The 22041-nt window shown below is 43.9% G+C and overlaps 1 protein-coding gene across 2 annotated transcripts in view; it reads right to left on the bottom strand.

The window, feature by feature from the left end:
* ptprub (protein tyrosine phosphatase receptor type Ub) overlaps positions 1–22041 on the bottom strand; it is a 151873-nt gene that overhangs the window by 97934 nt on the left and 31898 nt on the right. For both annotated transcript variants that reach the window (XM_041943280.1, XM_041943281.1), the window contains exon 2: positions 8567–8698. In XM_041943280.1, coding sequence (XP_041799214.1) covers positions 8567–8698 — 132 coding nt within the window. The remainder of the gene's footprint in view (positions 1–8566; positions 8699–22041) is intronic.

Raw genomic sequence — 22041 nt, 5'->3', positions numbered from 1 at the left:
AGCCTGCTCCACCATTCATTCCCTCACAAACGGTGCTTACATTGTTTAAAGAGCAAGAAAAACAATAAATCTCTGGCTGCGAGTGAATGTCAAATAGAGCCAATTATGTGTGAGCAAAGTCAGAAATTTCCAATTTATGCAGCAGAGATGCTCCAGCGTAATTACAGCCGTCACCCACATGGCCTTTTTCATGAGCTGAACCATTACGCTTCAAGTGACCGGCCACTTCATCTCACCTGAGTTAAGGTGATTCACCTAGTAAGCCTATTTGGCTACAGTCCCGAGTGTGCTTCCTGAGCCTCAATTATGTTGTTAAACTGGCAACCGTACATATAAAAGCCCTCTAGCTGTCCCTCTAAAGCGACACTAATTAGACAGAAACTACAGCCAAAAGGGGGCTGAATTACCATGCCCACCTATCACCTGAGTGTCTGTGTGTGGGTGAGCACAACACGGAGAACAAAAGAACTGGTCGCAGAGAATACGACAGTTGCACTGCGGGCTTCATTGTCTGCTTTGGAAGCCATTCCCAAACGTGTCTACCATTCACATTAATGATTCCTCTTTACCTTGTTGAGAAGGCATAAAGGGAGCTGATACCGTGTCCCTGAATAACAATCCAATCTATCTGTTTGCATAGTGACGGGCATTTCTGAGATGCTTTAAAAAAAGAGCTTGAGCTTGAGCTTTCAGACATTTATATAACACATTGGTGATCAATAAACATGATCTCCTTTGCCTTGAAGTAATGAGATGTGCGCAATTACCCCTGCGAGCCGCTGGTGTCCGGCTCCCAGCCACAGAGGCTTCAGGTTTTCATTCCCACCAAATACAACAGCGGCTGATTTCGCTAATTAGTCCCTCTCTCTGTGGCTGAAGGTGTGTTAATTAGTGAAATCAGCTGGTGGAACGTTTGGCTGGAACAAAACCCCGCAGACTCATCAGCAGCTCATGACTGGACGCAGCTCTCTTCGAGGGAACAACTGTGTCCTGCGTAACCCAAGCTACCTGATAAATAAACCCATCCGGCAAGAAGATGTTCAAAGGCTCCTCCTCTCCTCCTGAACCAGATGCAATACCATCCCTGAAAATAAACAACCGACCATTCATCATCGCACGGTTTCAGCCTTGAAGTCAAGCCTGCCCGCAAAAAGCTGATACACTGCTTAAGCCGTTACAGGACTTTTTATTAAGATTTACTCAACCGTGACTTCAAGCTCTATATATCTGCTCGTCCTTTCAGCTCCTCAATCTTTTTTTCTTTTCTTTCTTTTTTTTTTTGTCAGAACATGAACAACAGAAATATTCTTCATCACTTTGCAGAGAAAGTGTTCTTTTTTTCCAAGCAGCTGAGGACGGCTCGGGCTTTCTGGAAAATACATCCAGCATCTTTAAAATCTACAAGAGTTGTGCAATTTTAATTATAACGCACATAATTAATGCTGTTAAGCAAGTGAAGCTTTCCACTGGTGCCAACTGTTGGCAATAGATTCACTCAGCTGTGGCTAATTAGCATTAATGCTGTGAGTTGTTGAAGCAACTGTCTTCTGCCTGGTGGATACGTTTCTGCCCTGTGTGGTCAAACGTCTTCGATTGAGAAGCTTTTCATACCAGTGATTGTGCTGATCACCTCACTTCGTAGCTAGCAGCTAGCTCGACAGCTGGTGGTGAGTGGCTGGAATATTTAACATATATATATATATATATATGACTATAATTTGTCAGATAAAATTGCAATTAGATACTGTCCTCAAATAATTCGCAGAGGCTCCAACTATTAAAATCTGATGTATACCAACAGACGGATATCTATAACACATGACACTGCCACCAGTTTTGCAAGTCAATTTATGTTGTTAAATGCAATACAAAAAGATTTGCCTTCTCCGAAAATAAAATAAAGTATCTGGAGAATATCTATAAGAATCATTTTTTCCCCCGCAAGTCAAGCAGCACATTTACAAGCTATTAAGTATAATATCTGGCTAAAAATGCAGTTATAAGAGCAGAACTAACTGAATCTTGAATGTATAATAAATGAAGACCTTTTAAATGGGATGATATATAATATAAATATATGGTGAACGTAGACGGCCAGCGGGGAAAGGTGGAGGAGGGCAGTGTAATGGGGTATTAAACCAGTGAGGACGGCTGGTCAGCTCTGATAACAACACGTCTCCTGCAGCAGATGTATCTGCCTCCTCGCACCGCCTCGTCCTTTCACGGACGGGGATGAATCTCGGGTCGCTGCCAATGACACACGTGCACTCGTGTGGAGCTTGTCTGCGGCGCGCGCCTGAGGCCAGGCAGGGGTGAGAGGTGACGGATAGGAAAGGCCAGGAGATGTGACATCGTGCTGCATCTCCGACTGGTGCTGGAGATACAGATGGAGGACTGTCTGTGTCTTACTGTATGAATTAGCTCTGTTAAGGTCATTGCATTGAGTCTGCTGCTACAGTATGTGCCAATTGACCAGGCAGTCACCTCAAAACAACGCTCAGAGCCATGCTTCATGTAAGTCTTAACCTTCCTTAGACGTGAGTCCATTCAGAATGGCCATTCACTGAGGGATCTATTGTGCTAGTAGCTAATAAAACATCCAATCAATTGACTTTGTAGGTTGTTGCAATGTGATGTGCAAATACACAGGTGGAGCCGGATTCTAGCCCGCAGCAGAGCCTATTTTTAAAAGTTACCTTCACTGTTTGTGTGCCACCGGACAGCACAGGAGACATTCACACAAAAAGAGGGGGAGAGCGGGGAATTTGCAAGATTAGCATGCCACACGTGGGGAGGGAAGAAAGCAGGAGCATATTTCAACACTCTATTTCAGTACTGTCAAAGACTTTCTGTGCGACTCAGCTGGAAACTAAAGGCCCAATCTCTGCACATCCAACAGACACTGTTTGTATGGCTGCTGAGGTGGTCAGCTGAGCGAGTTTTGCACGCTCAATAGCACTTCAACAAGAACAACCATCTTGCACTGAGGGTTTCAGCAGCCCTTACATATACCAATCACTGCAAGCAAGGAAAGCGTGCCGATTTTACACATAAAAGTGGCTTTGCAGGACTTTGGGGGGTTTTTTGCATATGTGAAAAAAGTCGTGTGAAGCCTTTTGTGGTTCGGGAGGCAGCTGTGCAAAGCCTCCAGTGATGTCACCCGATGATGTCAGTTGGGGCTGAAGACAACAAGTTTGAGAATGAAGGAATTCTGGGGTGTGGCGTTCAAAAGAAGTGAGCTTTCCAAACCTCTGTTGCCCACTTCTCATCTCTGCTTGAGGCTACAGCGGCTGCTACTAGTGGCTACACCCAAATCACTGACTGAACCATCTGTAGTCAAGTTGCTTTGTGGGTAATGTAGTTTGCTGCTGTTTTTTAAAAACTGTACATTGTGAGTCTCAATATCATCTCATCTCGTTTAGATTATTCGGTAGAGATATTTAAGGAGTTAATGAATTGAGGTTTTGTAGTTCATAAGCGTATCCGCTTTGGTCAATTAGCTACACTACAGGTGGTGTTCTGTTATACTTCTAATAGCACCTTTCCACCACAGGAACTTGTGGCCAAGGAACCATTTTAAGTACTCGGGAACCATAGCTGCATTTTCAACAGGAAGAAGAGTCTAAAAATAGTTCTTCAGCCGTAGCTCCTAGGCCCAGAACAGGCTCAAGGTAGCACTGATTCCTCAGCAGATTGTCACTGCTTTGTAGACAGGTGCTCTGCAGTTGTCAATCTCTGTTTCCACCGCTGCACGTCTCCTTCAGATCCATTCAAACATTGGAGTTGCACAAGAGCAAGCTCTATGTTGTTGTTCTTTGTGCGTGAAAACTGAATGAATCTAACACACTGCCTTCATTTTTTAATGTGTGATGAGAATAATTTGCCTAATCTTCATTGTCCTTCAGATACATTGAAAACGCAAAGAATGAAGGTGTCACTTGGAAAACTGGTTTGCAGTGTGGATGATACAAAAACACACAAAACACCTTAACAATGATGGACAACAACAAACAACAGGACATACTGGACAGAGTGATGTAATAGGAGTTTGTTCAGTGTCAAGGTCAATGTGCAACATGCATCTGTGCATGGGTCATCATCACAGAGACATTAGAATAACACATTTTCCTCAAGATAGAAAGATGTTGCATCTTTGTTGTTGTGGAAGCAGCAGAGATTCCACCAGGATAAAAAAGTCATTGATCACAGGCCCATGATTTGCAAATCTGATCATGTTTCTGTTTGGTTGCTGTGACGGTGGTTAGTGTACAAGGTTGGTGGAGAGAGATGGAGAGACGGCGGCTTTGAGGAGAGCCGGTGGAAGAGTGCGGCTGATTGGAAGAAGAGCCGCTCTCCCTCCCACACTGGGACCTATCAGTCCAACAGTCCAGTATAGATCCCCGTCTGCTCCTGCCGGATATCTGGCCATTACCGCCAGCTTTCGCCTGCAGCCAAGTGTAAACCCAAGAGATTTGTGTCGGGTCCTGTGGGACCCGCAGGATCCGAAACCCAATGCAGCGTCCAGTCCAGTCCAGTCCAGCCCACCAGATTAAAATCCAGTTTAAACAATTAGCCTTTCTGCTAATAGATGTAGTTGGATGGTATTAAAATCTTATGTTAGCAAGCTTTTGTCCCCTCTGATTGTAGTGAAAATTTAATGACGTGATAGAAGCATCCCCCACACCTCTGCCAGACCTGTATGTAAAATGCAGTGTATCAAGGGACGTCTCGACTGCTGCTGATGTGAGGCGCCACCTGTAGGTACTGCTGGCAGGGGGAGGAGGGGCTGCCGTCTCAGCCACAAGCTAAATTCACAAGAATTTGCTAAATATCAAGATACGTGTCAAACTAAGCTAAACAGCTGGGCTCCATACACACAGCTGTGGTCGTGTAAAACATACCAGCGGCGCATGAGAGACTGCAGGCGGTAGATTAAGGCGTCGCTTTCTGCACTTTATCTGTTTTGATGAAAGACTCTGACTGAGTTTTTACTCCTGAAGGTTTTACTGCACCAACAGTAACGAGCATAGCTCAACTCAAGTAAAATCGTATCTTTTGAGCCACCTGACGCTCACCGTGTCGACCTCACTGCTCTGCCGCCCAGTGAAGTCACGGCCCGCACTACTCTGCGTCTGATTGGCTAGTAGGATGGGTTATTCCTTCGCCATCCTAAAAAAAAGGGGCGGTGAAGTAGATTCACGACACAACAGAAAATCTGTCGTGCCTACTCGCAGATGGCTTGGATGAGACGCAGGCCGCCCGTCACATGGACGACCTATTTTGAGGTAAAAATGGCGAATTTCTCCTAAAGGTGACGAGTTTGCATCTCTGGCTGAATGGAAAGCATAAAAATAAAATGAAAGATACTGCACTGATACTGCTCAACAGTCATCAGCCAACAGTCTCATTTTAATCCTGGCAGGGTGACGTTCCTTCTGCCTTTATCGTTAGGCCCAGTCACAGATTTCATCGTGTTCCAGACTTCCCTTGAGTTTTCACTTCCAAGCTAAGCTTCAGTTTCATCTCTGCACCTGAGTTTAGTCTTTTTCTGACCTGTTCTCCTTTTTTTAACTTCAGTAACACTACCCTCATTAAAACATTTTTTCCTGTTCTGTTACAAATGAGACCTTCCATGGTTTGTTGTCAGGGAAAAAGAGGAAATCACATTGTCCGAGTTTTCTGTAAACACAGACGACTCTGTGCAGTCTTCTACAACATCCTGCAACCACATCATATGGTTTGCCGATCTGATTGATGATAGACGGTGATAGGCAGATGGTTCATCCAGTCACCTGCCAAGTATCTTTTGAAAGTGTCTGCCCTTCTCCAAGCAGTTCCCAAGCATGGCTTCCCAGATGGTTCAGTGTAACAAACCAGCTGGCCCGTGAGGTTGATTCCATTGTAGACTCGAGAGAAACTTGTACGTGTACTTGCTTGTCTGGGAGTGTCGGTGACTCCGGGCAAAGTTTGTGCATATCACAAAAAGCAAGTGATGTAAAGTCTCTGAACCGACTCATAAACAGCATTTAGGACTTAAACACACAGGATCTAATCTAACAAATCAAACAGTAAAAAACATAAACCCTCTCCGGCATGAATTTCTGCTGCCGGTTGCCACACGAGGATCTCTCCTTAGCACGAGGTGCAAGCGGCATTACACTGAGTTTGGATATTTAAGGGAGCTCTCAGTGCTGTATGCATGTGGGCAGGGAAAGACAGCAGCACATTAGTCCATTTTTTCCAGTCAGTACAGTGCGCCTGCACTATTGAAACTGCTGTCACTGTTGTTATTGCTGCCTCTTTCAATCATTGAGTCTTTAAAGATCCCTTATTCTATCTGTTGATGTCTGAGACATGACGCAGCTCTGCTGTAAAGCTTCATTGTGGTTACTCTGGAAACTGTTCTTTATGAAAATTAAAACTACAACACATAACAAGGTGAACAAAGAAAGTAAGATGCATTGTCATAAGATGCTTTTAAGCTTATTCAAGACTTTGATTGATTTCTTTCCTTAAGGGCGCCATAACCCATACACTATAACGGATATTGCAGCAGACACATAACTTTTCACGCTGATGAATTGCCTTTCAGAAAATGAGCTACACTTGTCATGCAGACACATTCTTCTTTACAAGGTCATCATCCTGCAAGCCTGACTTGTTCATTAAAACAGCAGGAGAACTCAAGATTATCAATAGCGACCAGACATCTCCGATCTAATTCATAATAAAGGAGACTGTGATAAAAATGGGCCATTCTTATTAAGATCTCCCCGTATTCTATCTCCTTTTTTTTCCAAGACTATTTTCTCTTTCATGGGAACGGTAGTCTCTAATTTCTCCTGGGAGCCACAAGCTGCTGCTATCTCAGCTGTGTTTACTAATCTTCCCTCGACACCAGTTTCTCAGGCCCACAAAGTTAATACTGGTCCAATGTAAATAGCCTTATCTCATAAAGTCTTGTTATCCAGCCACCTTGGCTGCCCGATGTGATACATGGTTAGAAGTCAAGGTGGGAGATTAAGTCAGAGAAAAGGGGGGGGGGGGGGGGACATTTCCTGTAACAGTATTTGCAGTAAGGTTAACCACCTGAAATAACACGCTGAAAATGTCACGCTGTAACTAACGAAGGGACGCCGCTGCCACTGTGAGATGACACCAATCAGACGGAGAACATGAGTTACACACTGCTTCTGGCTGAAGGACGAGCAGATAATGAATTAAGCTGAATTTGTCTCCTGGTTCTCAGAGCTGATCGATAGCGAGTTGATTCTCGGAGCTTCTCGCGCCGTCTTGTCGTGCGCAGATTACAGTACCTGCCTCCACCTGTGCAAGTCTGTTCCACTGAAGGCTCACTTTAAATGCCATGGCAGTAGGTTTTAATTAAACCCAAAGGGAAAAGTATTAATTATCCCATTGCCTGCCGTGAATTGGCTGGTGACTGCAGGCAGATTCTCACTCGAATGCTGATGATGTGGGGGTGAACGAGGTGGGGTTTAGGATAAAATTTGGGATTTATCGAGTTCAGGACTCTATCTGGATAGATGCCTGCGGACAGGAAGGAATTTTAATCCTATAAATAAAAATCACAACTATGCAGCTTTTAAAAATGGCACCATTTATCCCTGCAGGAAGGTTTTGACCAGCGACTACTCCAGTCAACTTTTTCCAAAACGATGGAGTATTCCCTGAGGCCTGCAATGATTTATTTTGAAATGAGCTACAGGATCTGCTTGTATCCTATCTTGTCATCTTTACATATGTTCCTCTTGGCTAATCTATCTTTATATCTGCCACATTAACTGCCTCTTCTGCTCTGAAACGATGTCAAACCTTTCTTCAGAGTTTGTAAAAATGCTGTCGCCATTTAACTTGCAAGTTCTTTCTCCCCCTCTCTGGTACAGCGAACAATGAAACACATGTTTTTGTCACGGGTTGGTCGAATTCTCATTAACATATGATGGACTGATTGGTTATACCCAAGGGAGGTCTGTTCCTTAATCATGCTGCAAGTTTCCACAGTAGAAGTACTTCAGCAGAGAGCCAACTGCTGCCACTGATATTTCTGCTGAGAAGCTGAAACAGCACTCTTCTCTTTGTCAGATCCCTGTAGGTATTTGTTAATGCAGAGATGGAGGGAGCGCCTTATAAACTATGCATGCCATCTCCCTCTGGCAGCCACCAGTAGAGAGGATGATGGCAGGAAAATGCTGGTTTCCATTAGTCCTGTGAGGCTGGTTAACATAAAATTATCCTTGGGGTTAGCGGGAAGCAGACAAAACTGGGGTGAGTGCTTCATTAAAGCTGATGCATAATGGACACTGGACATTTATAAAGGCTGATCTGCACATAGTCGCGCTTTACTGATGTGTCGGCCACAGCGGTACGAGCAAAAGTCAATTTATTTTTCAGACTTAAAGACAATAAAAAAAAAACAGAGGCACAAAACAACTGCTGGCACATCTCAAAAATAGCTTCTGGTCTCGTATCTCCTGAACTCTTATTTGCTGTGTAAGATTAACACAGAACTACAGTAGAGAACAGCAGGAGAGGCGGAACCACTCACCCTGCAGGAGGTCTGAGCTGGCGTAAGGTGAACTGTGCGTCCGAAACAGCAGCCAATCGAAGTCATCCTCCTCCCCCTGGGTGAAGTCACACAGATTGGGGTCTGAATCCTCTTCGAACGTGCAGCCTGCCGCTGAAAAAAAGGAAAAATGAACGGCCATCACTGAAAGAAACATTACGGTTTAACAGTTCATTTTTAAAGAGGTAATTTACCTCACAGACAACTGAGAGAAGAAGGAAAAGGCACCCAGCTAGGCCTGCAACTGACAATTATTTTCAGCACTGATTGATCTATCAATTAATTTCTTATTTCTATTCAACCTGCTCACTTTGTCTGCACAAAAAACCAAAAGATATTCACAAGTAAAATAGCAAATATTCCCATCTGAGAAGCTGGAAACAGAGAATGCTAGAATTTATGGAGTAATAAAAATGAATCGATTACTGCTGCACTCAATATTTCTTGAACATAACAGAGCTTTTGTGGTGATTTTTAGTCTATCAAAACTTTATGTGGCCTGAATTTTATATTTCCTCTGAAACTCTTCCTCTTATGTAAAGAGTTCTTCATCGTGCACTGCATGTGCACTTGAACCGATCTTAGCAGCCAGCCACAAAGAAATGAGCGCCGCACCACACCAACCGCCTCTTTCTACCCCTTCAGACCAAAGTAACAACCAATGTTAACTGTTGATGTGAATGTGTCACTACAACCTACCCAAGCAGGCTTCGCAAGCAGCGACAAGCAGGGTTTCACAAAGATCTGAAGCTGCGGGGGGTTACTGTGAAACTGTAAATATTATTAAGTAATACACATTAATGAAGTGAACCTGCAGCAGTCTCCAATGGCAACTTGTGGCCCTCTTTGACAAATATTCCACTCTTTGCAAATGTGAAGATATTTTAAGATTAATGAGTTTCAGGTGAACAGATTTTCTGCAGCAAAAGCTGAATCTCCAGTCCAAAAATAGAATTGTAAACTCATCATGATCAGCACATAGGAACTATAAAAGGTGTTTTAAAAGTGTCAGCAATCACCAGGTATTAACCTGTAGCCACCAGCCTGATTTCAATGGTCAAAATCAGCCTGAAGACGAGTTCACTATCATCCCAGGCGACACACAGGGGTGTGTGCGTTTACATCATGCTAAATGAAATGTGTTCACGTGCACAAACCCTCTCAAATGCACAACAAATCAAGCAATGAGCTACAATTACTTCAGACTCGCACAAAAGAACACAAGCCCTGGCAAAAGCAATAACTGCCCCTGCACCTGAGGAGAATTACCCCTCCCATAAAGCCTTCACAAACAAGACTACATATCCCGAAACCCATTCACGAAGGCATACAAATAGTAATAACATTTGGGGAAAGCAGGCACCCTGGGGATTGTAGTGATTATCATAATACCTCACAACCTGCTATTCCATGCGCCAAAAAGCTAATTTTTTCAAATTATATTTAATAGCTATGGCTTTAATGGCCCTTGGGTCCTGAATAATGCGTTTCATTCGTTGCTCTCCGCATCTGTTGCCATATTTCACATTAGTCCATCAATGTGAGAATTACAGTGTAACAGTGGGCAGTTTGAGCAGCCCAGTCATAAGACCGCGGCCTGTGTCAGTGATAATTGGAGCCGGACAGCACGAGATGCGACATGCTAATGATAGGAATAACCATGAGCAGGTCCTGAAGGTGACCCCCGTGGTCTGCAGCTTTATCACTGCTCATTCTTTTCTCTAATCTGCCATTAAACAAATGGTCTCAATATGACAGGCTGCTAACAAAAACGCAGTCAGCCTCGCTGCGGTGAGGATTCATTATTCTCTTTTTTACTACTGATGCATGAGATAGCCGCAGCTTCCAGTCATTAACAGGTTATTGCCATTGTTGGACTGGTTTGGCATGGTACAGGCCAAATGAAATGGAGGACAATAGAAAGACTGCGACGGAGCTGGGTGCTGCTGGAGATTTTACAATGCCAACACTCTGTCTGGGTTGTTGGCAGCAATACCAAAATATATTGGTACAAAGTTTGCAAAATATAAAGACATCTTTCTGTAAAACTCAAAAAAATGCAACAAAATATGCCGTATTTGTCAATGCATCACCGTCTGAGGCTGTCCTTTAAAAAGCATAAATGAAAATTCATAAAATATTGATTCAAATTTTCCCATTTCCTGATTTGGATGAGAAAATACCTGATTAAAGAATTGGACTGGAGACCAAGCATTGAATGCCAGCTTCAGGTTTTTGACCGTACTCTTTACTCAGAAAGCATCAACCCAGCTCTCCTTTTTTGCCAGTTTCTCTTCAAGCTCCGGAGAGCTTATTTTAATTGCACTGTGCTGCATCAAGCCATGAATACATGCATTTCAACCGCAGGGGAGGACTGCACTGACCCGCCCCATAGCGCTCCTGCATCGCACCAGCGCGGACTGAGACCGAGCAGTGATAGCTTCCTTCCCCAAGCCGAGCTGTGTCTAGTATTGAACTTATTAGCTCTGTGCGGTTGTGTTGACTGCTAGAGAGAACGCTCTCATTACTTTGAAGCTTGTAACTGAATCTCTGTGGTTTGGAGCTTGCTTTTCCCTCCTACATCCCAGCATTATTTTACTTCTTATCTATCACTTTCCTATATTGGAGCTGTGTTAAGTTACTGTTGATGCAAACTGAACGTGTCCTGCTGCTGCTTCATATTAGTTTTCCAGCACTGAACCAGTCGGAGGCTTTTATAGTGAATGCAATATAATTTTCACAGAAGCGTCTGAACTCCATTAGCTGTGCTACTATTCAACAGCCAGAATTACTGACTCGCAGATGTATGCCTCTACCAACCAGTCAAGTTTCATTTATTATCCATGTCTGTCCAGACACATGCAGTATAATGTATGTAGAGAAGAAGAGCTTTAACAAAAAGCTGGAGTTGCTAACAGTTCCCAGGGGGTGTGCGTGGGTACACACGCAGGTATGCAGGTATGCAGGTAGACAGGCAGGTTGGTAACTTATTAAAGGCCTGCGATAGCCACAGTTGATTTTATCTTTTTTTCCCAGAAAATTAAATGTATTAGTTGCTGTCGGGACATTTATTGAAATTGAAAACTGTTTCCAAAAGGCCTTTCCTACCCTGATAGGAGTGTATTTTTTGGTAGTTATGACAACATTGACATGTTTGATTCCGGTGAATAATTTCCAATGAGAAACATGCCGTCTTCACTTAGGGACTATTCTTCCAGAGGAGCACAGAGGACTGATAGACAGCTTCATCACACGGTGCAACAACAATCAACTAAAGCTCAATACCAGCAGGACCACTGAGCTGGTGCTGGCCTGCTACACCTCTTCCTGACGTTTCTTCCATTTTGCACATTAATAGGAGTTGATCCACATCTGAGTGGAGGGTGTAGGGATACAGGATGTTGTTTACAGATTGTTAAACCCCTTGAGGCAAATTTCTGATTTGTGATGCAGGGATATATAAATAAAACTGACTTGATTTGATTTTGGTGGGTAGAATGAGCAGCATTTTCCAAAAAACATGTGTATTATGAAAAAATAATCTTTCCCGATCATCACTTAGGACCCACTAGAAGTTTGCAGTGGTTGCTATATCTAAAGAGACCCTCTGCCTGTATTGTTTCTGGGCATCAACCTGCAGTGGGTGTGTAGCCCCCAGCCAATAACAGCGTGCAGGGTGTGAGAGCGGGACTCTACTGAACCGTAGCGAGCAGGTGCCAGGCCGTAAGCAGCCTGTAGCCGTAGTTGGGGATTCTGCCTTTAAGCTTTGTTTTTCAGCTGTATGCTTGTTGGTGTGTTCATTAAGAGAAAAAAAAGATGCAGATACAATCTCCCCTTCTGTTCCTGAGTTACGATGTTGAATAATGGCCAGAAAAGTGTTTTTACAGGACATCATGACGTCAAAGTGAAGTGAAGAGACACTTGTGTGAAATTTTGTCATAATTAGCGTGTGAATGCTTGAGCTGTGGCCAAATGGGTGTTTGTGAAGTGAGCAGAAAGCAGCATGAGATAACAAAGCAACAAAGTTACTGCTCTTTGGTTTGAGATGGTCCAGTTGGCCCGTGGTGTCGAGCTTTCTGCATTTGGAGCGTTCACTGCAGCACAAACACACTGATGGTGCCCATGCCCGCAGCCAACCTACTGCATCACCTCCAGCGATTATACGATAACACCGGAGCATAGCATCTACCATCAAGTAAGCTCAGCCCATTGGATGATAGTATGAGCCAGCCAGCAGGGGAGGGAGTGTGGGTTTCTCCCTCTAGGTTTGATTTATTGTCCCGTGCTGGGATGTTACTGCACAGATCTGCTGCTGAGGCCAGGGGTTAATTGTCCCGCACTGGGGTCTATTTCTAATAGAACAGCCAGAGATATGGGACCTGACACATCCAAATGCTGGCACTATATTATTCCCTGCTGCTTCGGTAAATGAAGCCTGCAGACTCCTCCCTACAAAAGTCTCATCATCCAGAAGAAGGAAGCGAGATGCGAGGGCAGCGCTGCCCGGGAATGTCATATCCTCACAACGCACCGGGGGGAGATCCAGCTCATCTATCATGACAAACACACTCCCTCCTCACCTCCCTCTGGAGGACCAATGGGTGTGCGGGGTGTCAGTGGCCATTTTTTACCTGAATAATTACAGCATAATTGAGTGCAATGACCAGTGCAAAGTCAGACACTGCCAAGATTCTGTGGCTGAGGTTAAAACATGTTTCACCGTCTAGTCTGATACCTACACTTTAAACATATCTTTGCAGAGTTTCTTTGATAACAATCTTTATTTTATGATAAAAATGGTTACACAATTTCTGGGGGAACAAATGAAAGCAAATCATGGAGCCCATATCATTAAAATGCTTGTGCGGCTGCTGAGGCTTTCTGTTCTCACCACAATCTATTACAATGCATGAATGTATGAGGCAGGCCAACAGAAAGAACATCCCAGGTCTCTTCTTGGGAGCAAAATGGAAGAACAGATTAATCAAATCTTCACAAACAAGGCGGGAAGCGCTCGCTTCAAGGATGCAACACTAGTAGAAACACTCGCACTTGCAGAACTGCAGCTATGTTGGGAAGAACGGCTAAGGGGCATGACGAGAGGGGCCTGGAGACGATGACGAGGGGTGATTTACAGACTTGCGCGTGAGAGATCTTTGTCACTTTGTTTAAACGCTAATCGCAGCGTTCACGATGAGGAGCGCCAGCACAGATCGCTCTGTGAAGACATTAATGCAGAACCTCTCAGACTCCACAGCAATTCAAAGAAACTTCAGATTTACACAGCGGAAGTGATGAGCCAAGCTCTGTCGGAGGACTGATGGAGGAGCTCCTCTTTGATTTCATAAGAACATAAAAGGAGGTGCCAACTTGTTTACCAGACACCCCAATTTGCCACCACGGTCGTGGGGATACGTAAAAATGTTCCTGAGTTTAATATGTGCAGTTAATCAAGGCGGTGGGTCTCTCTCTGCTCATATCAGCTGTTAGTGTCACATGTAGCCCTTCCTGTTAGATTTGGTATCTCTTCCTCTGTTTACTTGTATAATCCCCTGCCTTGCTATCTAATTAGAGTGTCAGCTATGCCAAGTGAATAAAGTCAAAGTCTCTGCTTATCCCCTTTATTTGCATATGTTTTAAGCATAAGGATACTGGCCTAAGCTTATTTAAGGTGCTATTACTCTGACAACTTTCCACTTGAATAAATCAAACACAACAAACTAGAGAGAGGGTGAGCTCAAGTGGCTGAGCCCCTACCAAACAGTACCAACAACAGTTAAGGTGCTGTTTTAAATGATGGAGCCACAGTTTCGACCACCAAGTCCAATTTCAAACTGTGAACTTTTTCTTTTCTAACATTTCAAAGAAAAAGAATGATGTGTCATTACATACAGAAAGCAATCATTTGATCTGAAACACTGCACTTCATCTTTTCACTGGCTTCTGAGAGATTCAGTGCAGTGAGTGAGGAGAATAAAGTGGCCAACACCACAGGGTAGTACTTGTACAGCTTGTAAATTAGCAGTAGTTATTTGAGCACCAAATTGTCATATAAGCCACTAACAGAGATCGTAAAAAGCTGTGTGTGAGAATACTGGTGTAAATTTGCTCAAGTGATAATACTGGAAGAGGGTACAGCGTCTGGAAATTCTGGGCCCCTTGACAACAGCTCAATGGGGCCATAAAAGAAAAAATATCTTTAGTCTGTGGTAGTACAAGAATATAGATTATATGCAAACTGGGATCTGCAACATGGATGAAATCAACTACAGCCCTGATTCCAAACAAGGCTGGGACGCTGTGTCAACCATCAGCCTTTTCTATAATCTGATCTGTTAGAGCCGAGATATTACAGCAAAAACCCTCCATGATGAATCTCTGACAGTGAACACATTGTTGTAGTCTCACACTGTATACCATCGTATCACATGCAGTATTAATATATGTGCCGTAATCTGTTTTGTGTCCACTTAAAAAGTCTACAAATTACTGAAATGTCTCACAGATTGACTATTGTCAGCAGAGTCCTTCACGGTACCTTCGGATAAAGCAGCATGATCAGTAAAGCGCTTATATTTAGTCTAAATGGGGCAATCAATGATTGCACTGATGTTTCTGCACATAAAGGTGTCGGCATATAAAGGACCTCTCCGGCTGTTTTGATTTGTTCGCTTCAAGTGGGTCTTCTCCATTATATTTCAAGGACAAGTATGACAGTGGTATCAATCTCTCGCAGAACTCTCGGCAAAAACAGTGAATAAAGTGAATAAATTTGTTTGACACGGTACAACTTTGTGATGGATTTGAAAATGAGGATGTGGTTTCGGAAAAAACTGTAATTATCCTTTATCTTATTTTCCTTGAAATTCCTGGGCTACCAGAATGTATTTGCCATTGGACAGGGGAGGTTCACATCCAGTCTGAGTGGGAAAAAAAAAAAATCAGACAAAGTGCTGCAGCAAGAGTGATGAACACACACAGCGCTGTACTCACGAGGCATTGGAAATAAAACTGTTGACTGTCACTGATATTCTGAGAACAACTGAAAAAGAAGCCAATTTCCAGACACGGACCAAAACACTCAAAAACCCAGCCTTCTCATTTCTTACAAAAAACTGCAAACGCTGATGTGTGTGGTTAGAGAAACCATTCACAACCTTTGCTTTAATGTCAACTCCTGCCTCTGCCCTTAATTATCTGGCAGTCAGGATGGGTAATGAACACCAGGAGCTGTGAAGTCACCTGGGAAATGCAGCGTGGTGATGAGGCACGGGTGCTTGTCATATCATCATCAACAAACGCAGGGACCGAAGCATGCTGGGAAGACAGCCCGTATCTGAGAGCTCTCCCGCTCTGCGCAGGAAGCCTCATCTGGGTCTGGGGTGACTGAGTGTCTGGCTGCTGGGGATCCAGGTGGGAACGGGTGAGTAATACTGGAGGCAGTTAGAGGGAGGAGTGCGGCTGATTTGCATTGCAGTGAGTGTGGCCCGATGCATCAGCAGGAGACAGGTATATTTATTCTCTACAGAGGCTCTCCTCCCCAGCACTCCCCTGGCTGCCTCTGAAAGCCATCCATCCCCACACCTGAATACCCAATGAAATCATCTCTCTGCCTCCCCGGGCATTAATAACTCAACCCCGGTGGCTGGATGGGCCCGGTCACACAGAGAGGGCCAGCAAACAGATTGAGAAGAGAAAGGGCTGGAGATGGTGAACTGGGACAGGGGAGGCGCCGAGCTTCAGGGTAAACTGAACTCAAATACGCTGTAACAGAGCATCTGGAGGAGGAGAAAATAAGGGATTGAGCAAAAATTGCTGGGGTGAGGAGGGAGGGCTGAACTTGTATGTTTAGGCCTGGGTGACAAAGCCATCTCCATGGGGGATAAAATTTACGTCAATAATGATGATAAGCCTCACTCCATATGGATGGATCAAACAGCCAATCACACGGCAGAAATCAACACAACAACAGCCGCTCAGCGAGCACTTTTTGGCTCGCACATCAAAGCACATGCCCATTTCCGACCGTACAGCCTTGTTTGAGCTACCGGTGAAAAAAGCAGATGTGAACACGTGTGGAACATAAGTGCTGTCTGCGTGGTCGCCTGTTTGTGCGAGGGCATGGAGTCGGCGACCACAATGCTCATTATCCACGAGCGAACGCAAGGGAACGGCGGTCACTCTCAGGACGGACAGGGCTAATCTTTCGCTGGCGAGTAACGAAATAATGTATGTATGTTTGTATGTATGCATTGTGTCACTGAAAAAGCAAAGGGCCCTGTTCTCCCTTAAGCAAAAGAAAAGAACACATAACCGTTTTTTGACCCTCCCCCACTCCCTGATGATATTCATACAGTAATTCAAACGAAGTGAAGTCACACGGGACATTTCACTTTTCATCTTCTGAGGGTGAACAACAACACAAAGGCTCCCTGCAGCTGCATTCACACCAAATTCTAAGAAACCAGTCAACTCCAATTCATCTTGAAATTAATTTTTCCTTCACTTTAAAGGACCGGTGCAATATTTCACCCTTGATGGTGGGCTGCTGATAAAAGCATCTCAGATGTCAGCAGAATAAGAGTCAAAAATATTATTCTTCCAATTTGAGCCCCCTTCTGTGCTATTCTGAGGGCAACACAAAGGGAAAACAAGGACGCTAAGACAAAAGCAATCTGAGCTTGTTGTCTCCTGTTTCTCCTTCTCCGAGAAAAAAAAGGAAGCATCAATTATTCCACTTCCCGGTTCCTGTGGGTTTAGGGTAGGGGGTAGAATAACTCTCAGTTCACTGCTGATAAGGAGTTCATTTTAATTATCATACTTATTTTTATTTTTTCAAACTGTTGGGTCTTTTGTGTTCTGTTTTCTCAGGTAGGACTGGGTTGCCGTGCCTGCGTAACATTCAGCTCCACTTTGCATTTTCTCTTCACCTCCACAGAAAATAAGATGTGGGACACAAGTGGATCGTGAAAGAGGAGCAAATTTAAATGTCCATATAACAAATCAGTTTCATTAGCAGGAGGAAATCTCGTCTGTCTCGTTGCTCCATTTTCAACAGGCTCTTTCAGATCTGACATATACAGGAACTCATTTGCTTAAGTTCAAAGCTGAGGAATAGAAACGACAGCGTGCCTGCAAAGTGCAACGCAGGTCCTTGACATCGTGAAGGACTATAAGACATACGTCTCCTGGTTGGAACATTAACTTCAGTGAGGGGCTGAGACAACTGCAGCACTGGGGCTCTTATGAAATATTGTGAACATGTAATGAGATTTGAAATTCAGCATTTGGCCGAATACTCTGAACAACGCTTAAGCGATCAGTGGATTAACTGATTACTTGATCAACTGAAAATTAATTCAATTAGTTAGATAGCTTATATGTAAAAGCAGAAAATTCACTGCTTTCAACCTCTAAAATATGAGGATTTGCTGCTTCTTTCTGGTTTATATGTTCCTTTGGGTTTTAGGCTTGAGCTGAAATGATTAGTCCATTAATTGATCTGCAGAAATGTATTCAGCAGCTGTTTTGATAATGGATTAAACAGAAATGTCAAATATTCTCTCATTTTTGCTCCTCAAATGTGAGAATTTTCTGCTTGTCTTTGTCATACAGGAAGTGTAAACTGAATATCAAGGATTTTGAAAAGGCCAACTTGAGCTGTGGGAACTTGTGATGGACATTTTTTTTTTCAATTTTCTGACATTTTATTCAAGAAAAAAGAAGCAGATTAATCTAAAATTACAACTAGAGGAGTGCACTCAGGAGGCAGCGGATCTCCGCCAGGGCTATAGTCGAGATGGCAGCAAAGATGACAAAAACAGGGATTTATTCACCTCACGCGGCGCCTAATTACAGTCGATCATAACATATCGGGTATGGAATCAATCTGCAGATGCTCTGGTTCAAGATGAGAACAAACATTTCAAATCTTATCCTATCTTGTCAATACTTATTTGAATTCAGAATACAACCGGCTCTAAAGAGAACGAAACTTTGCAAAGACTGATCTTGGATAAACATGTATTGGACGAAAATGATGCATAGATTCAAACCATCTACTTTTGTGCATTTTGTCCCTGACAAAGTTTGAGCACCGTCAATGTTTTTGCCTCTGACAGGCTCAGATTGTTATAATAAGTGTCTGACAATATAATGGAAAGGATCCCTACAAAGCCCCTTCTTGTTAAAGAGTAAGATCAGCTAGGTTTAACCAGAAACAGCCACCAGACTCCATTTCCAGAAACAGTCACTTTATCATCTTGAAACACGACTCATTGAAACAGGACAGAAACAATATAAAACTCGCCAAAACCTTTTTAGTTATCTCTCACTGTTTCAACAATCACAACAGTTTGGTTGGAACAAACTCTTAATACACTGAATCAGGAGAGCAGCGAGAGAGAGAGGGCGGGCTGCAGGCTCCTACCGGCCATGTGCACAAAACATAGGTTGATGGGTCCAGTGCTATGAGAGATTAGCTGCAGACAGATGCACACACACATGGACACACACGACCAAACACACGATCCCCTCCAGACTCACGCCTGCCGGAGATAATGATTGTTAGTTACAGTCCTTTTCTGGACTGTTGGTTGGAGAAAACAAGCAATATGAAGATGTCGCCTTGGGATCTGGGAAATTGTGATGGCTGTTTTACACCATTTTTAACTGGTTTATAGTCTTAGGTTTAAATAATTAATCAAAAAGAAAAATTGATAAATTTATGAAATTCAGTTGGTAGCAGCCCTACTAATAAAAACATGCATAAGCTGAAGGAAAGCCGCAATAGGATAGAATACACACCTGATCAGTACTGTACAAGGTGAAACAAGTTGAATTAAACTGAATTAACATACAGCCAAATGTCTTTTTCCACTTGCATCTCTGTTCTGGATGATTTATTTTTTACTGGAGCATCATTTGCAAACAGCTCATTTTCCAATTGGATTTTTGTGACATGCCGCCGTTATTTTTTACCCCAACTGCTGATGCAGCTGCAACATATTTTGGAGCGGGACGAGTCCCTGCCATCAGTGTCAGCTATCGTGCACGTTCTGTCGAAAAATGGCATTTTAAACCTGTTGAGTAAATCCTCAGCTGAAAAAAACAGGCCTATAATAGAGCTTGATGGAGCCTGATCCAAAATGTTGCCTCTCAACAACATGATGTCATCCAACAGCTTTTAGCTCTGTGACACACCTCATTTCTGAAATAATTGATGCCTTTAATTTTGATACTAATACATTATGACCTAATCATAATGATTCATAATCTATTTCCGTGTTATGAAACATTTCATTATTACATTCTCTACACTACGATGTAATTCAAATGTGCTTAAGAGGTGATTATCAAACAAAACACATAATTCATCGCAAATCTGTGACTTGAAGCTCACGAGCCCCTCGCAGTCCTTGGCTGAAGGGTTGCAGTGAAACGCAGGAGAGAGTTAAACTAAGTTGACTTGAAGATTTCCACCTGTTAACACTCCTATATGCTGTTGTAACAACTGAGCAGCTTGAGTAAATATTTAATTCATGGACTGGCTTTGCAGCGACGGTTAGAAAACCACTTCCTGGTTCTTGTGTAATTCCTATCAAGCCGCCACCGGTGCGAATGTGCCCCGTGATCACCATCAGGAGCAAAGCGATGACCTGAGGGTTCATTTAAAGGTCACGGGTGCAACGGCCGCAATTGATGTGCACAATTATTTCTGCTAAACAAACAACCTCCCACACAGACATGAAGAGCCGAGTCTTGTTTCCCGCCCCGACTGACCTTGGCCAACTGCGTGCAACTCCTGGCCAGCTGAGGCGCCTCCATTTGACTGTGCATCCTAATCAAACAGCCTGCAGCCGCCCGCCCCGCCGAGGGGAAAAAAAACAACAGAACTGGTGTCTATCAACTCTGCTGAACCACACACCCTGTAGCAGCTTCACCGCTCTGCTGCCTGTCAATTCCACTAACACAAAGGCAGCCAATTGCTGTCTCCGAAACCTGCAGCCTTTCAATTCCACTAACCCACGTAAAGGATCACACGAGGGGAGGGGAGTGGGAGAGTTGACTGCGCCTTTCTCTTTCTCCCTCAAAACCCATTGTTCCTGTTGTGCATGCAGCAGGAGACGTGCGCTCTTTCTTGCTCCCCTTTCTACATTTGGCATCAACGAGAGCAAGACAAAGGGCAGATAATTTTACCCTTTTTAAAGTGTTTTTTCTGGTTAATTAATCCCTGATCTGGAACCAGTTTGCAGAGTTTACTCAACTGAGAAGCGTAACCCTTGTTCACCGCTTTTCAACATGTTGCTGCGAGCCCTGAAGAGGGATAGCATCACGCCAGCAGCACCACCACAGACACACGTGGTTGACTCCGAGTGTTAGTGCTGTGGAATATACTTCTGCTGCTTAACGCAAAAAATCCTACAAGCTGTGCACTCGGAAAACGATGCAAGCACTGAAAATTAGGAAGCGTTCACAACAAGTGTTTCTTCTAAACCAGCTGGGATTTGAATTGTTTAATTACCAGCTTACAGTGAGTATGAAGTGTAGCATTGTGTCTGCTAAGCAGTGCATCTTCTGACTATATTTTAAAGCCCCTTTGTTCAAGTATTTCTCTATAACATTGAATATTCATGTCAACATACACAGCAATCAAAGTTTAAGTAGGGGAAAAAATTGAGAGTTATTTATCAAGAGCTTTTTCACACCTGTGGTCTGTTTGCATGTGGACAGTGCATGTTGGACTCTGGCAGGGCTGCCCTTTGTCACCATTTTTATGGACAGAATTTCTAGGCGCAGCCAAGGGTCGGAGGGAGTCTGGTCTGGGGACCACAGGATCTCATCTCTGCTTTTTGTGGATGATGTTGTCCTGTGGGCTTCTTCGAACCAGGACTTCCAGCATGTGTTGGGGCGGTTTGCAGCAGAGTGCGATGTGGCTGGGATGAGAATCAGCACCTCCAAGTCCGAGGCCATGGTTCTCTACCGGAAAAGGGTGGCTTGTTCCCTCTGGGTTGGAGGAGAGCTCCTGCCTCAGGTGGAGGAGTTCAAGTTCAAAAAAGTTCACAATCGGATGCCTACTGAACGCCTTCCTGGGAGGGTGTTCCAGGTATGCCCCACCAGGAAGAGGCCCCGGGGAAGACCCAGGACACACTGGAGGGACTATATCGCTCGGCTGACCTGGGAACGCCTCGGGGTCCCCCCAAAAGAGCTGGAGTAAGTGTCTGGGGAAAGGGAAGTCTGGGCATCCCTGCTTAGACTGCTGTCCCCAGCCCCAGATAAGCGAATGAAAATGGATGGATGAATGGTCTGTTTGCTGTAGTCCAAATCAGTTGAGTGTGTTAACTAGCATTTTTCCCCTTGATTCGTTGTTTTTCCACTCAGAGAGAAATCCAAGTGCACCAAAAAAAACCCATAAGTGCAGTCACTCCACTCAGGAGCAAGAAAGTAGAAACAGGAAG

This window comes from Chelmon rostratus, chromosome 8 (assembly GCF_017976325.1).
Source record: "Chelmon rostratus isolate fCheRos1 chromosome 8, fCheRos1.pri, whole genome shotgun sequence".
Classification (NCBI taxonomy): domain Eukaryota; kingdom Metazoa; phylum Chordata; class Actinopteri; order Chaetodontiformes; family Chaetodontidae; genus Chelmon; species Chelmon rostratus.
This window is presented reverse-complemented; position numbering and strand designations above follow the sequence as displayed.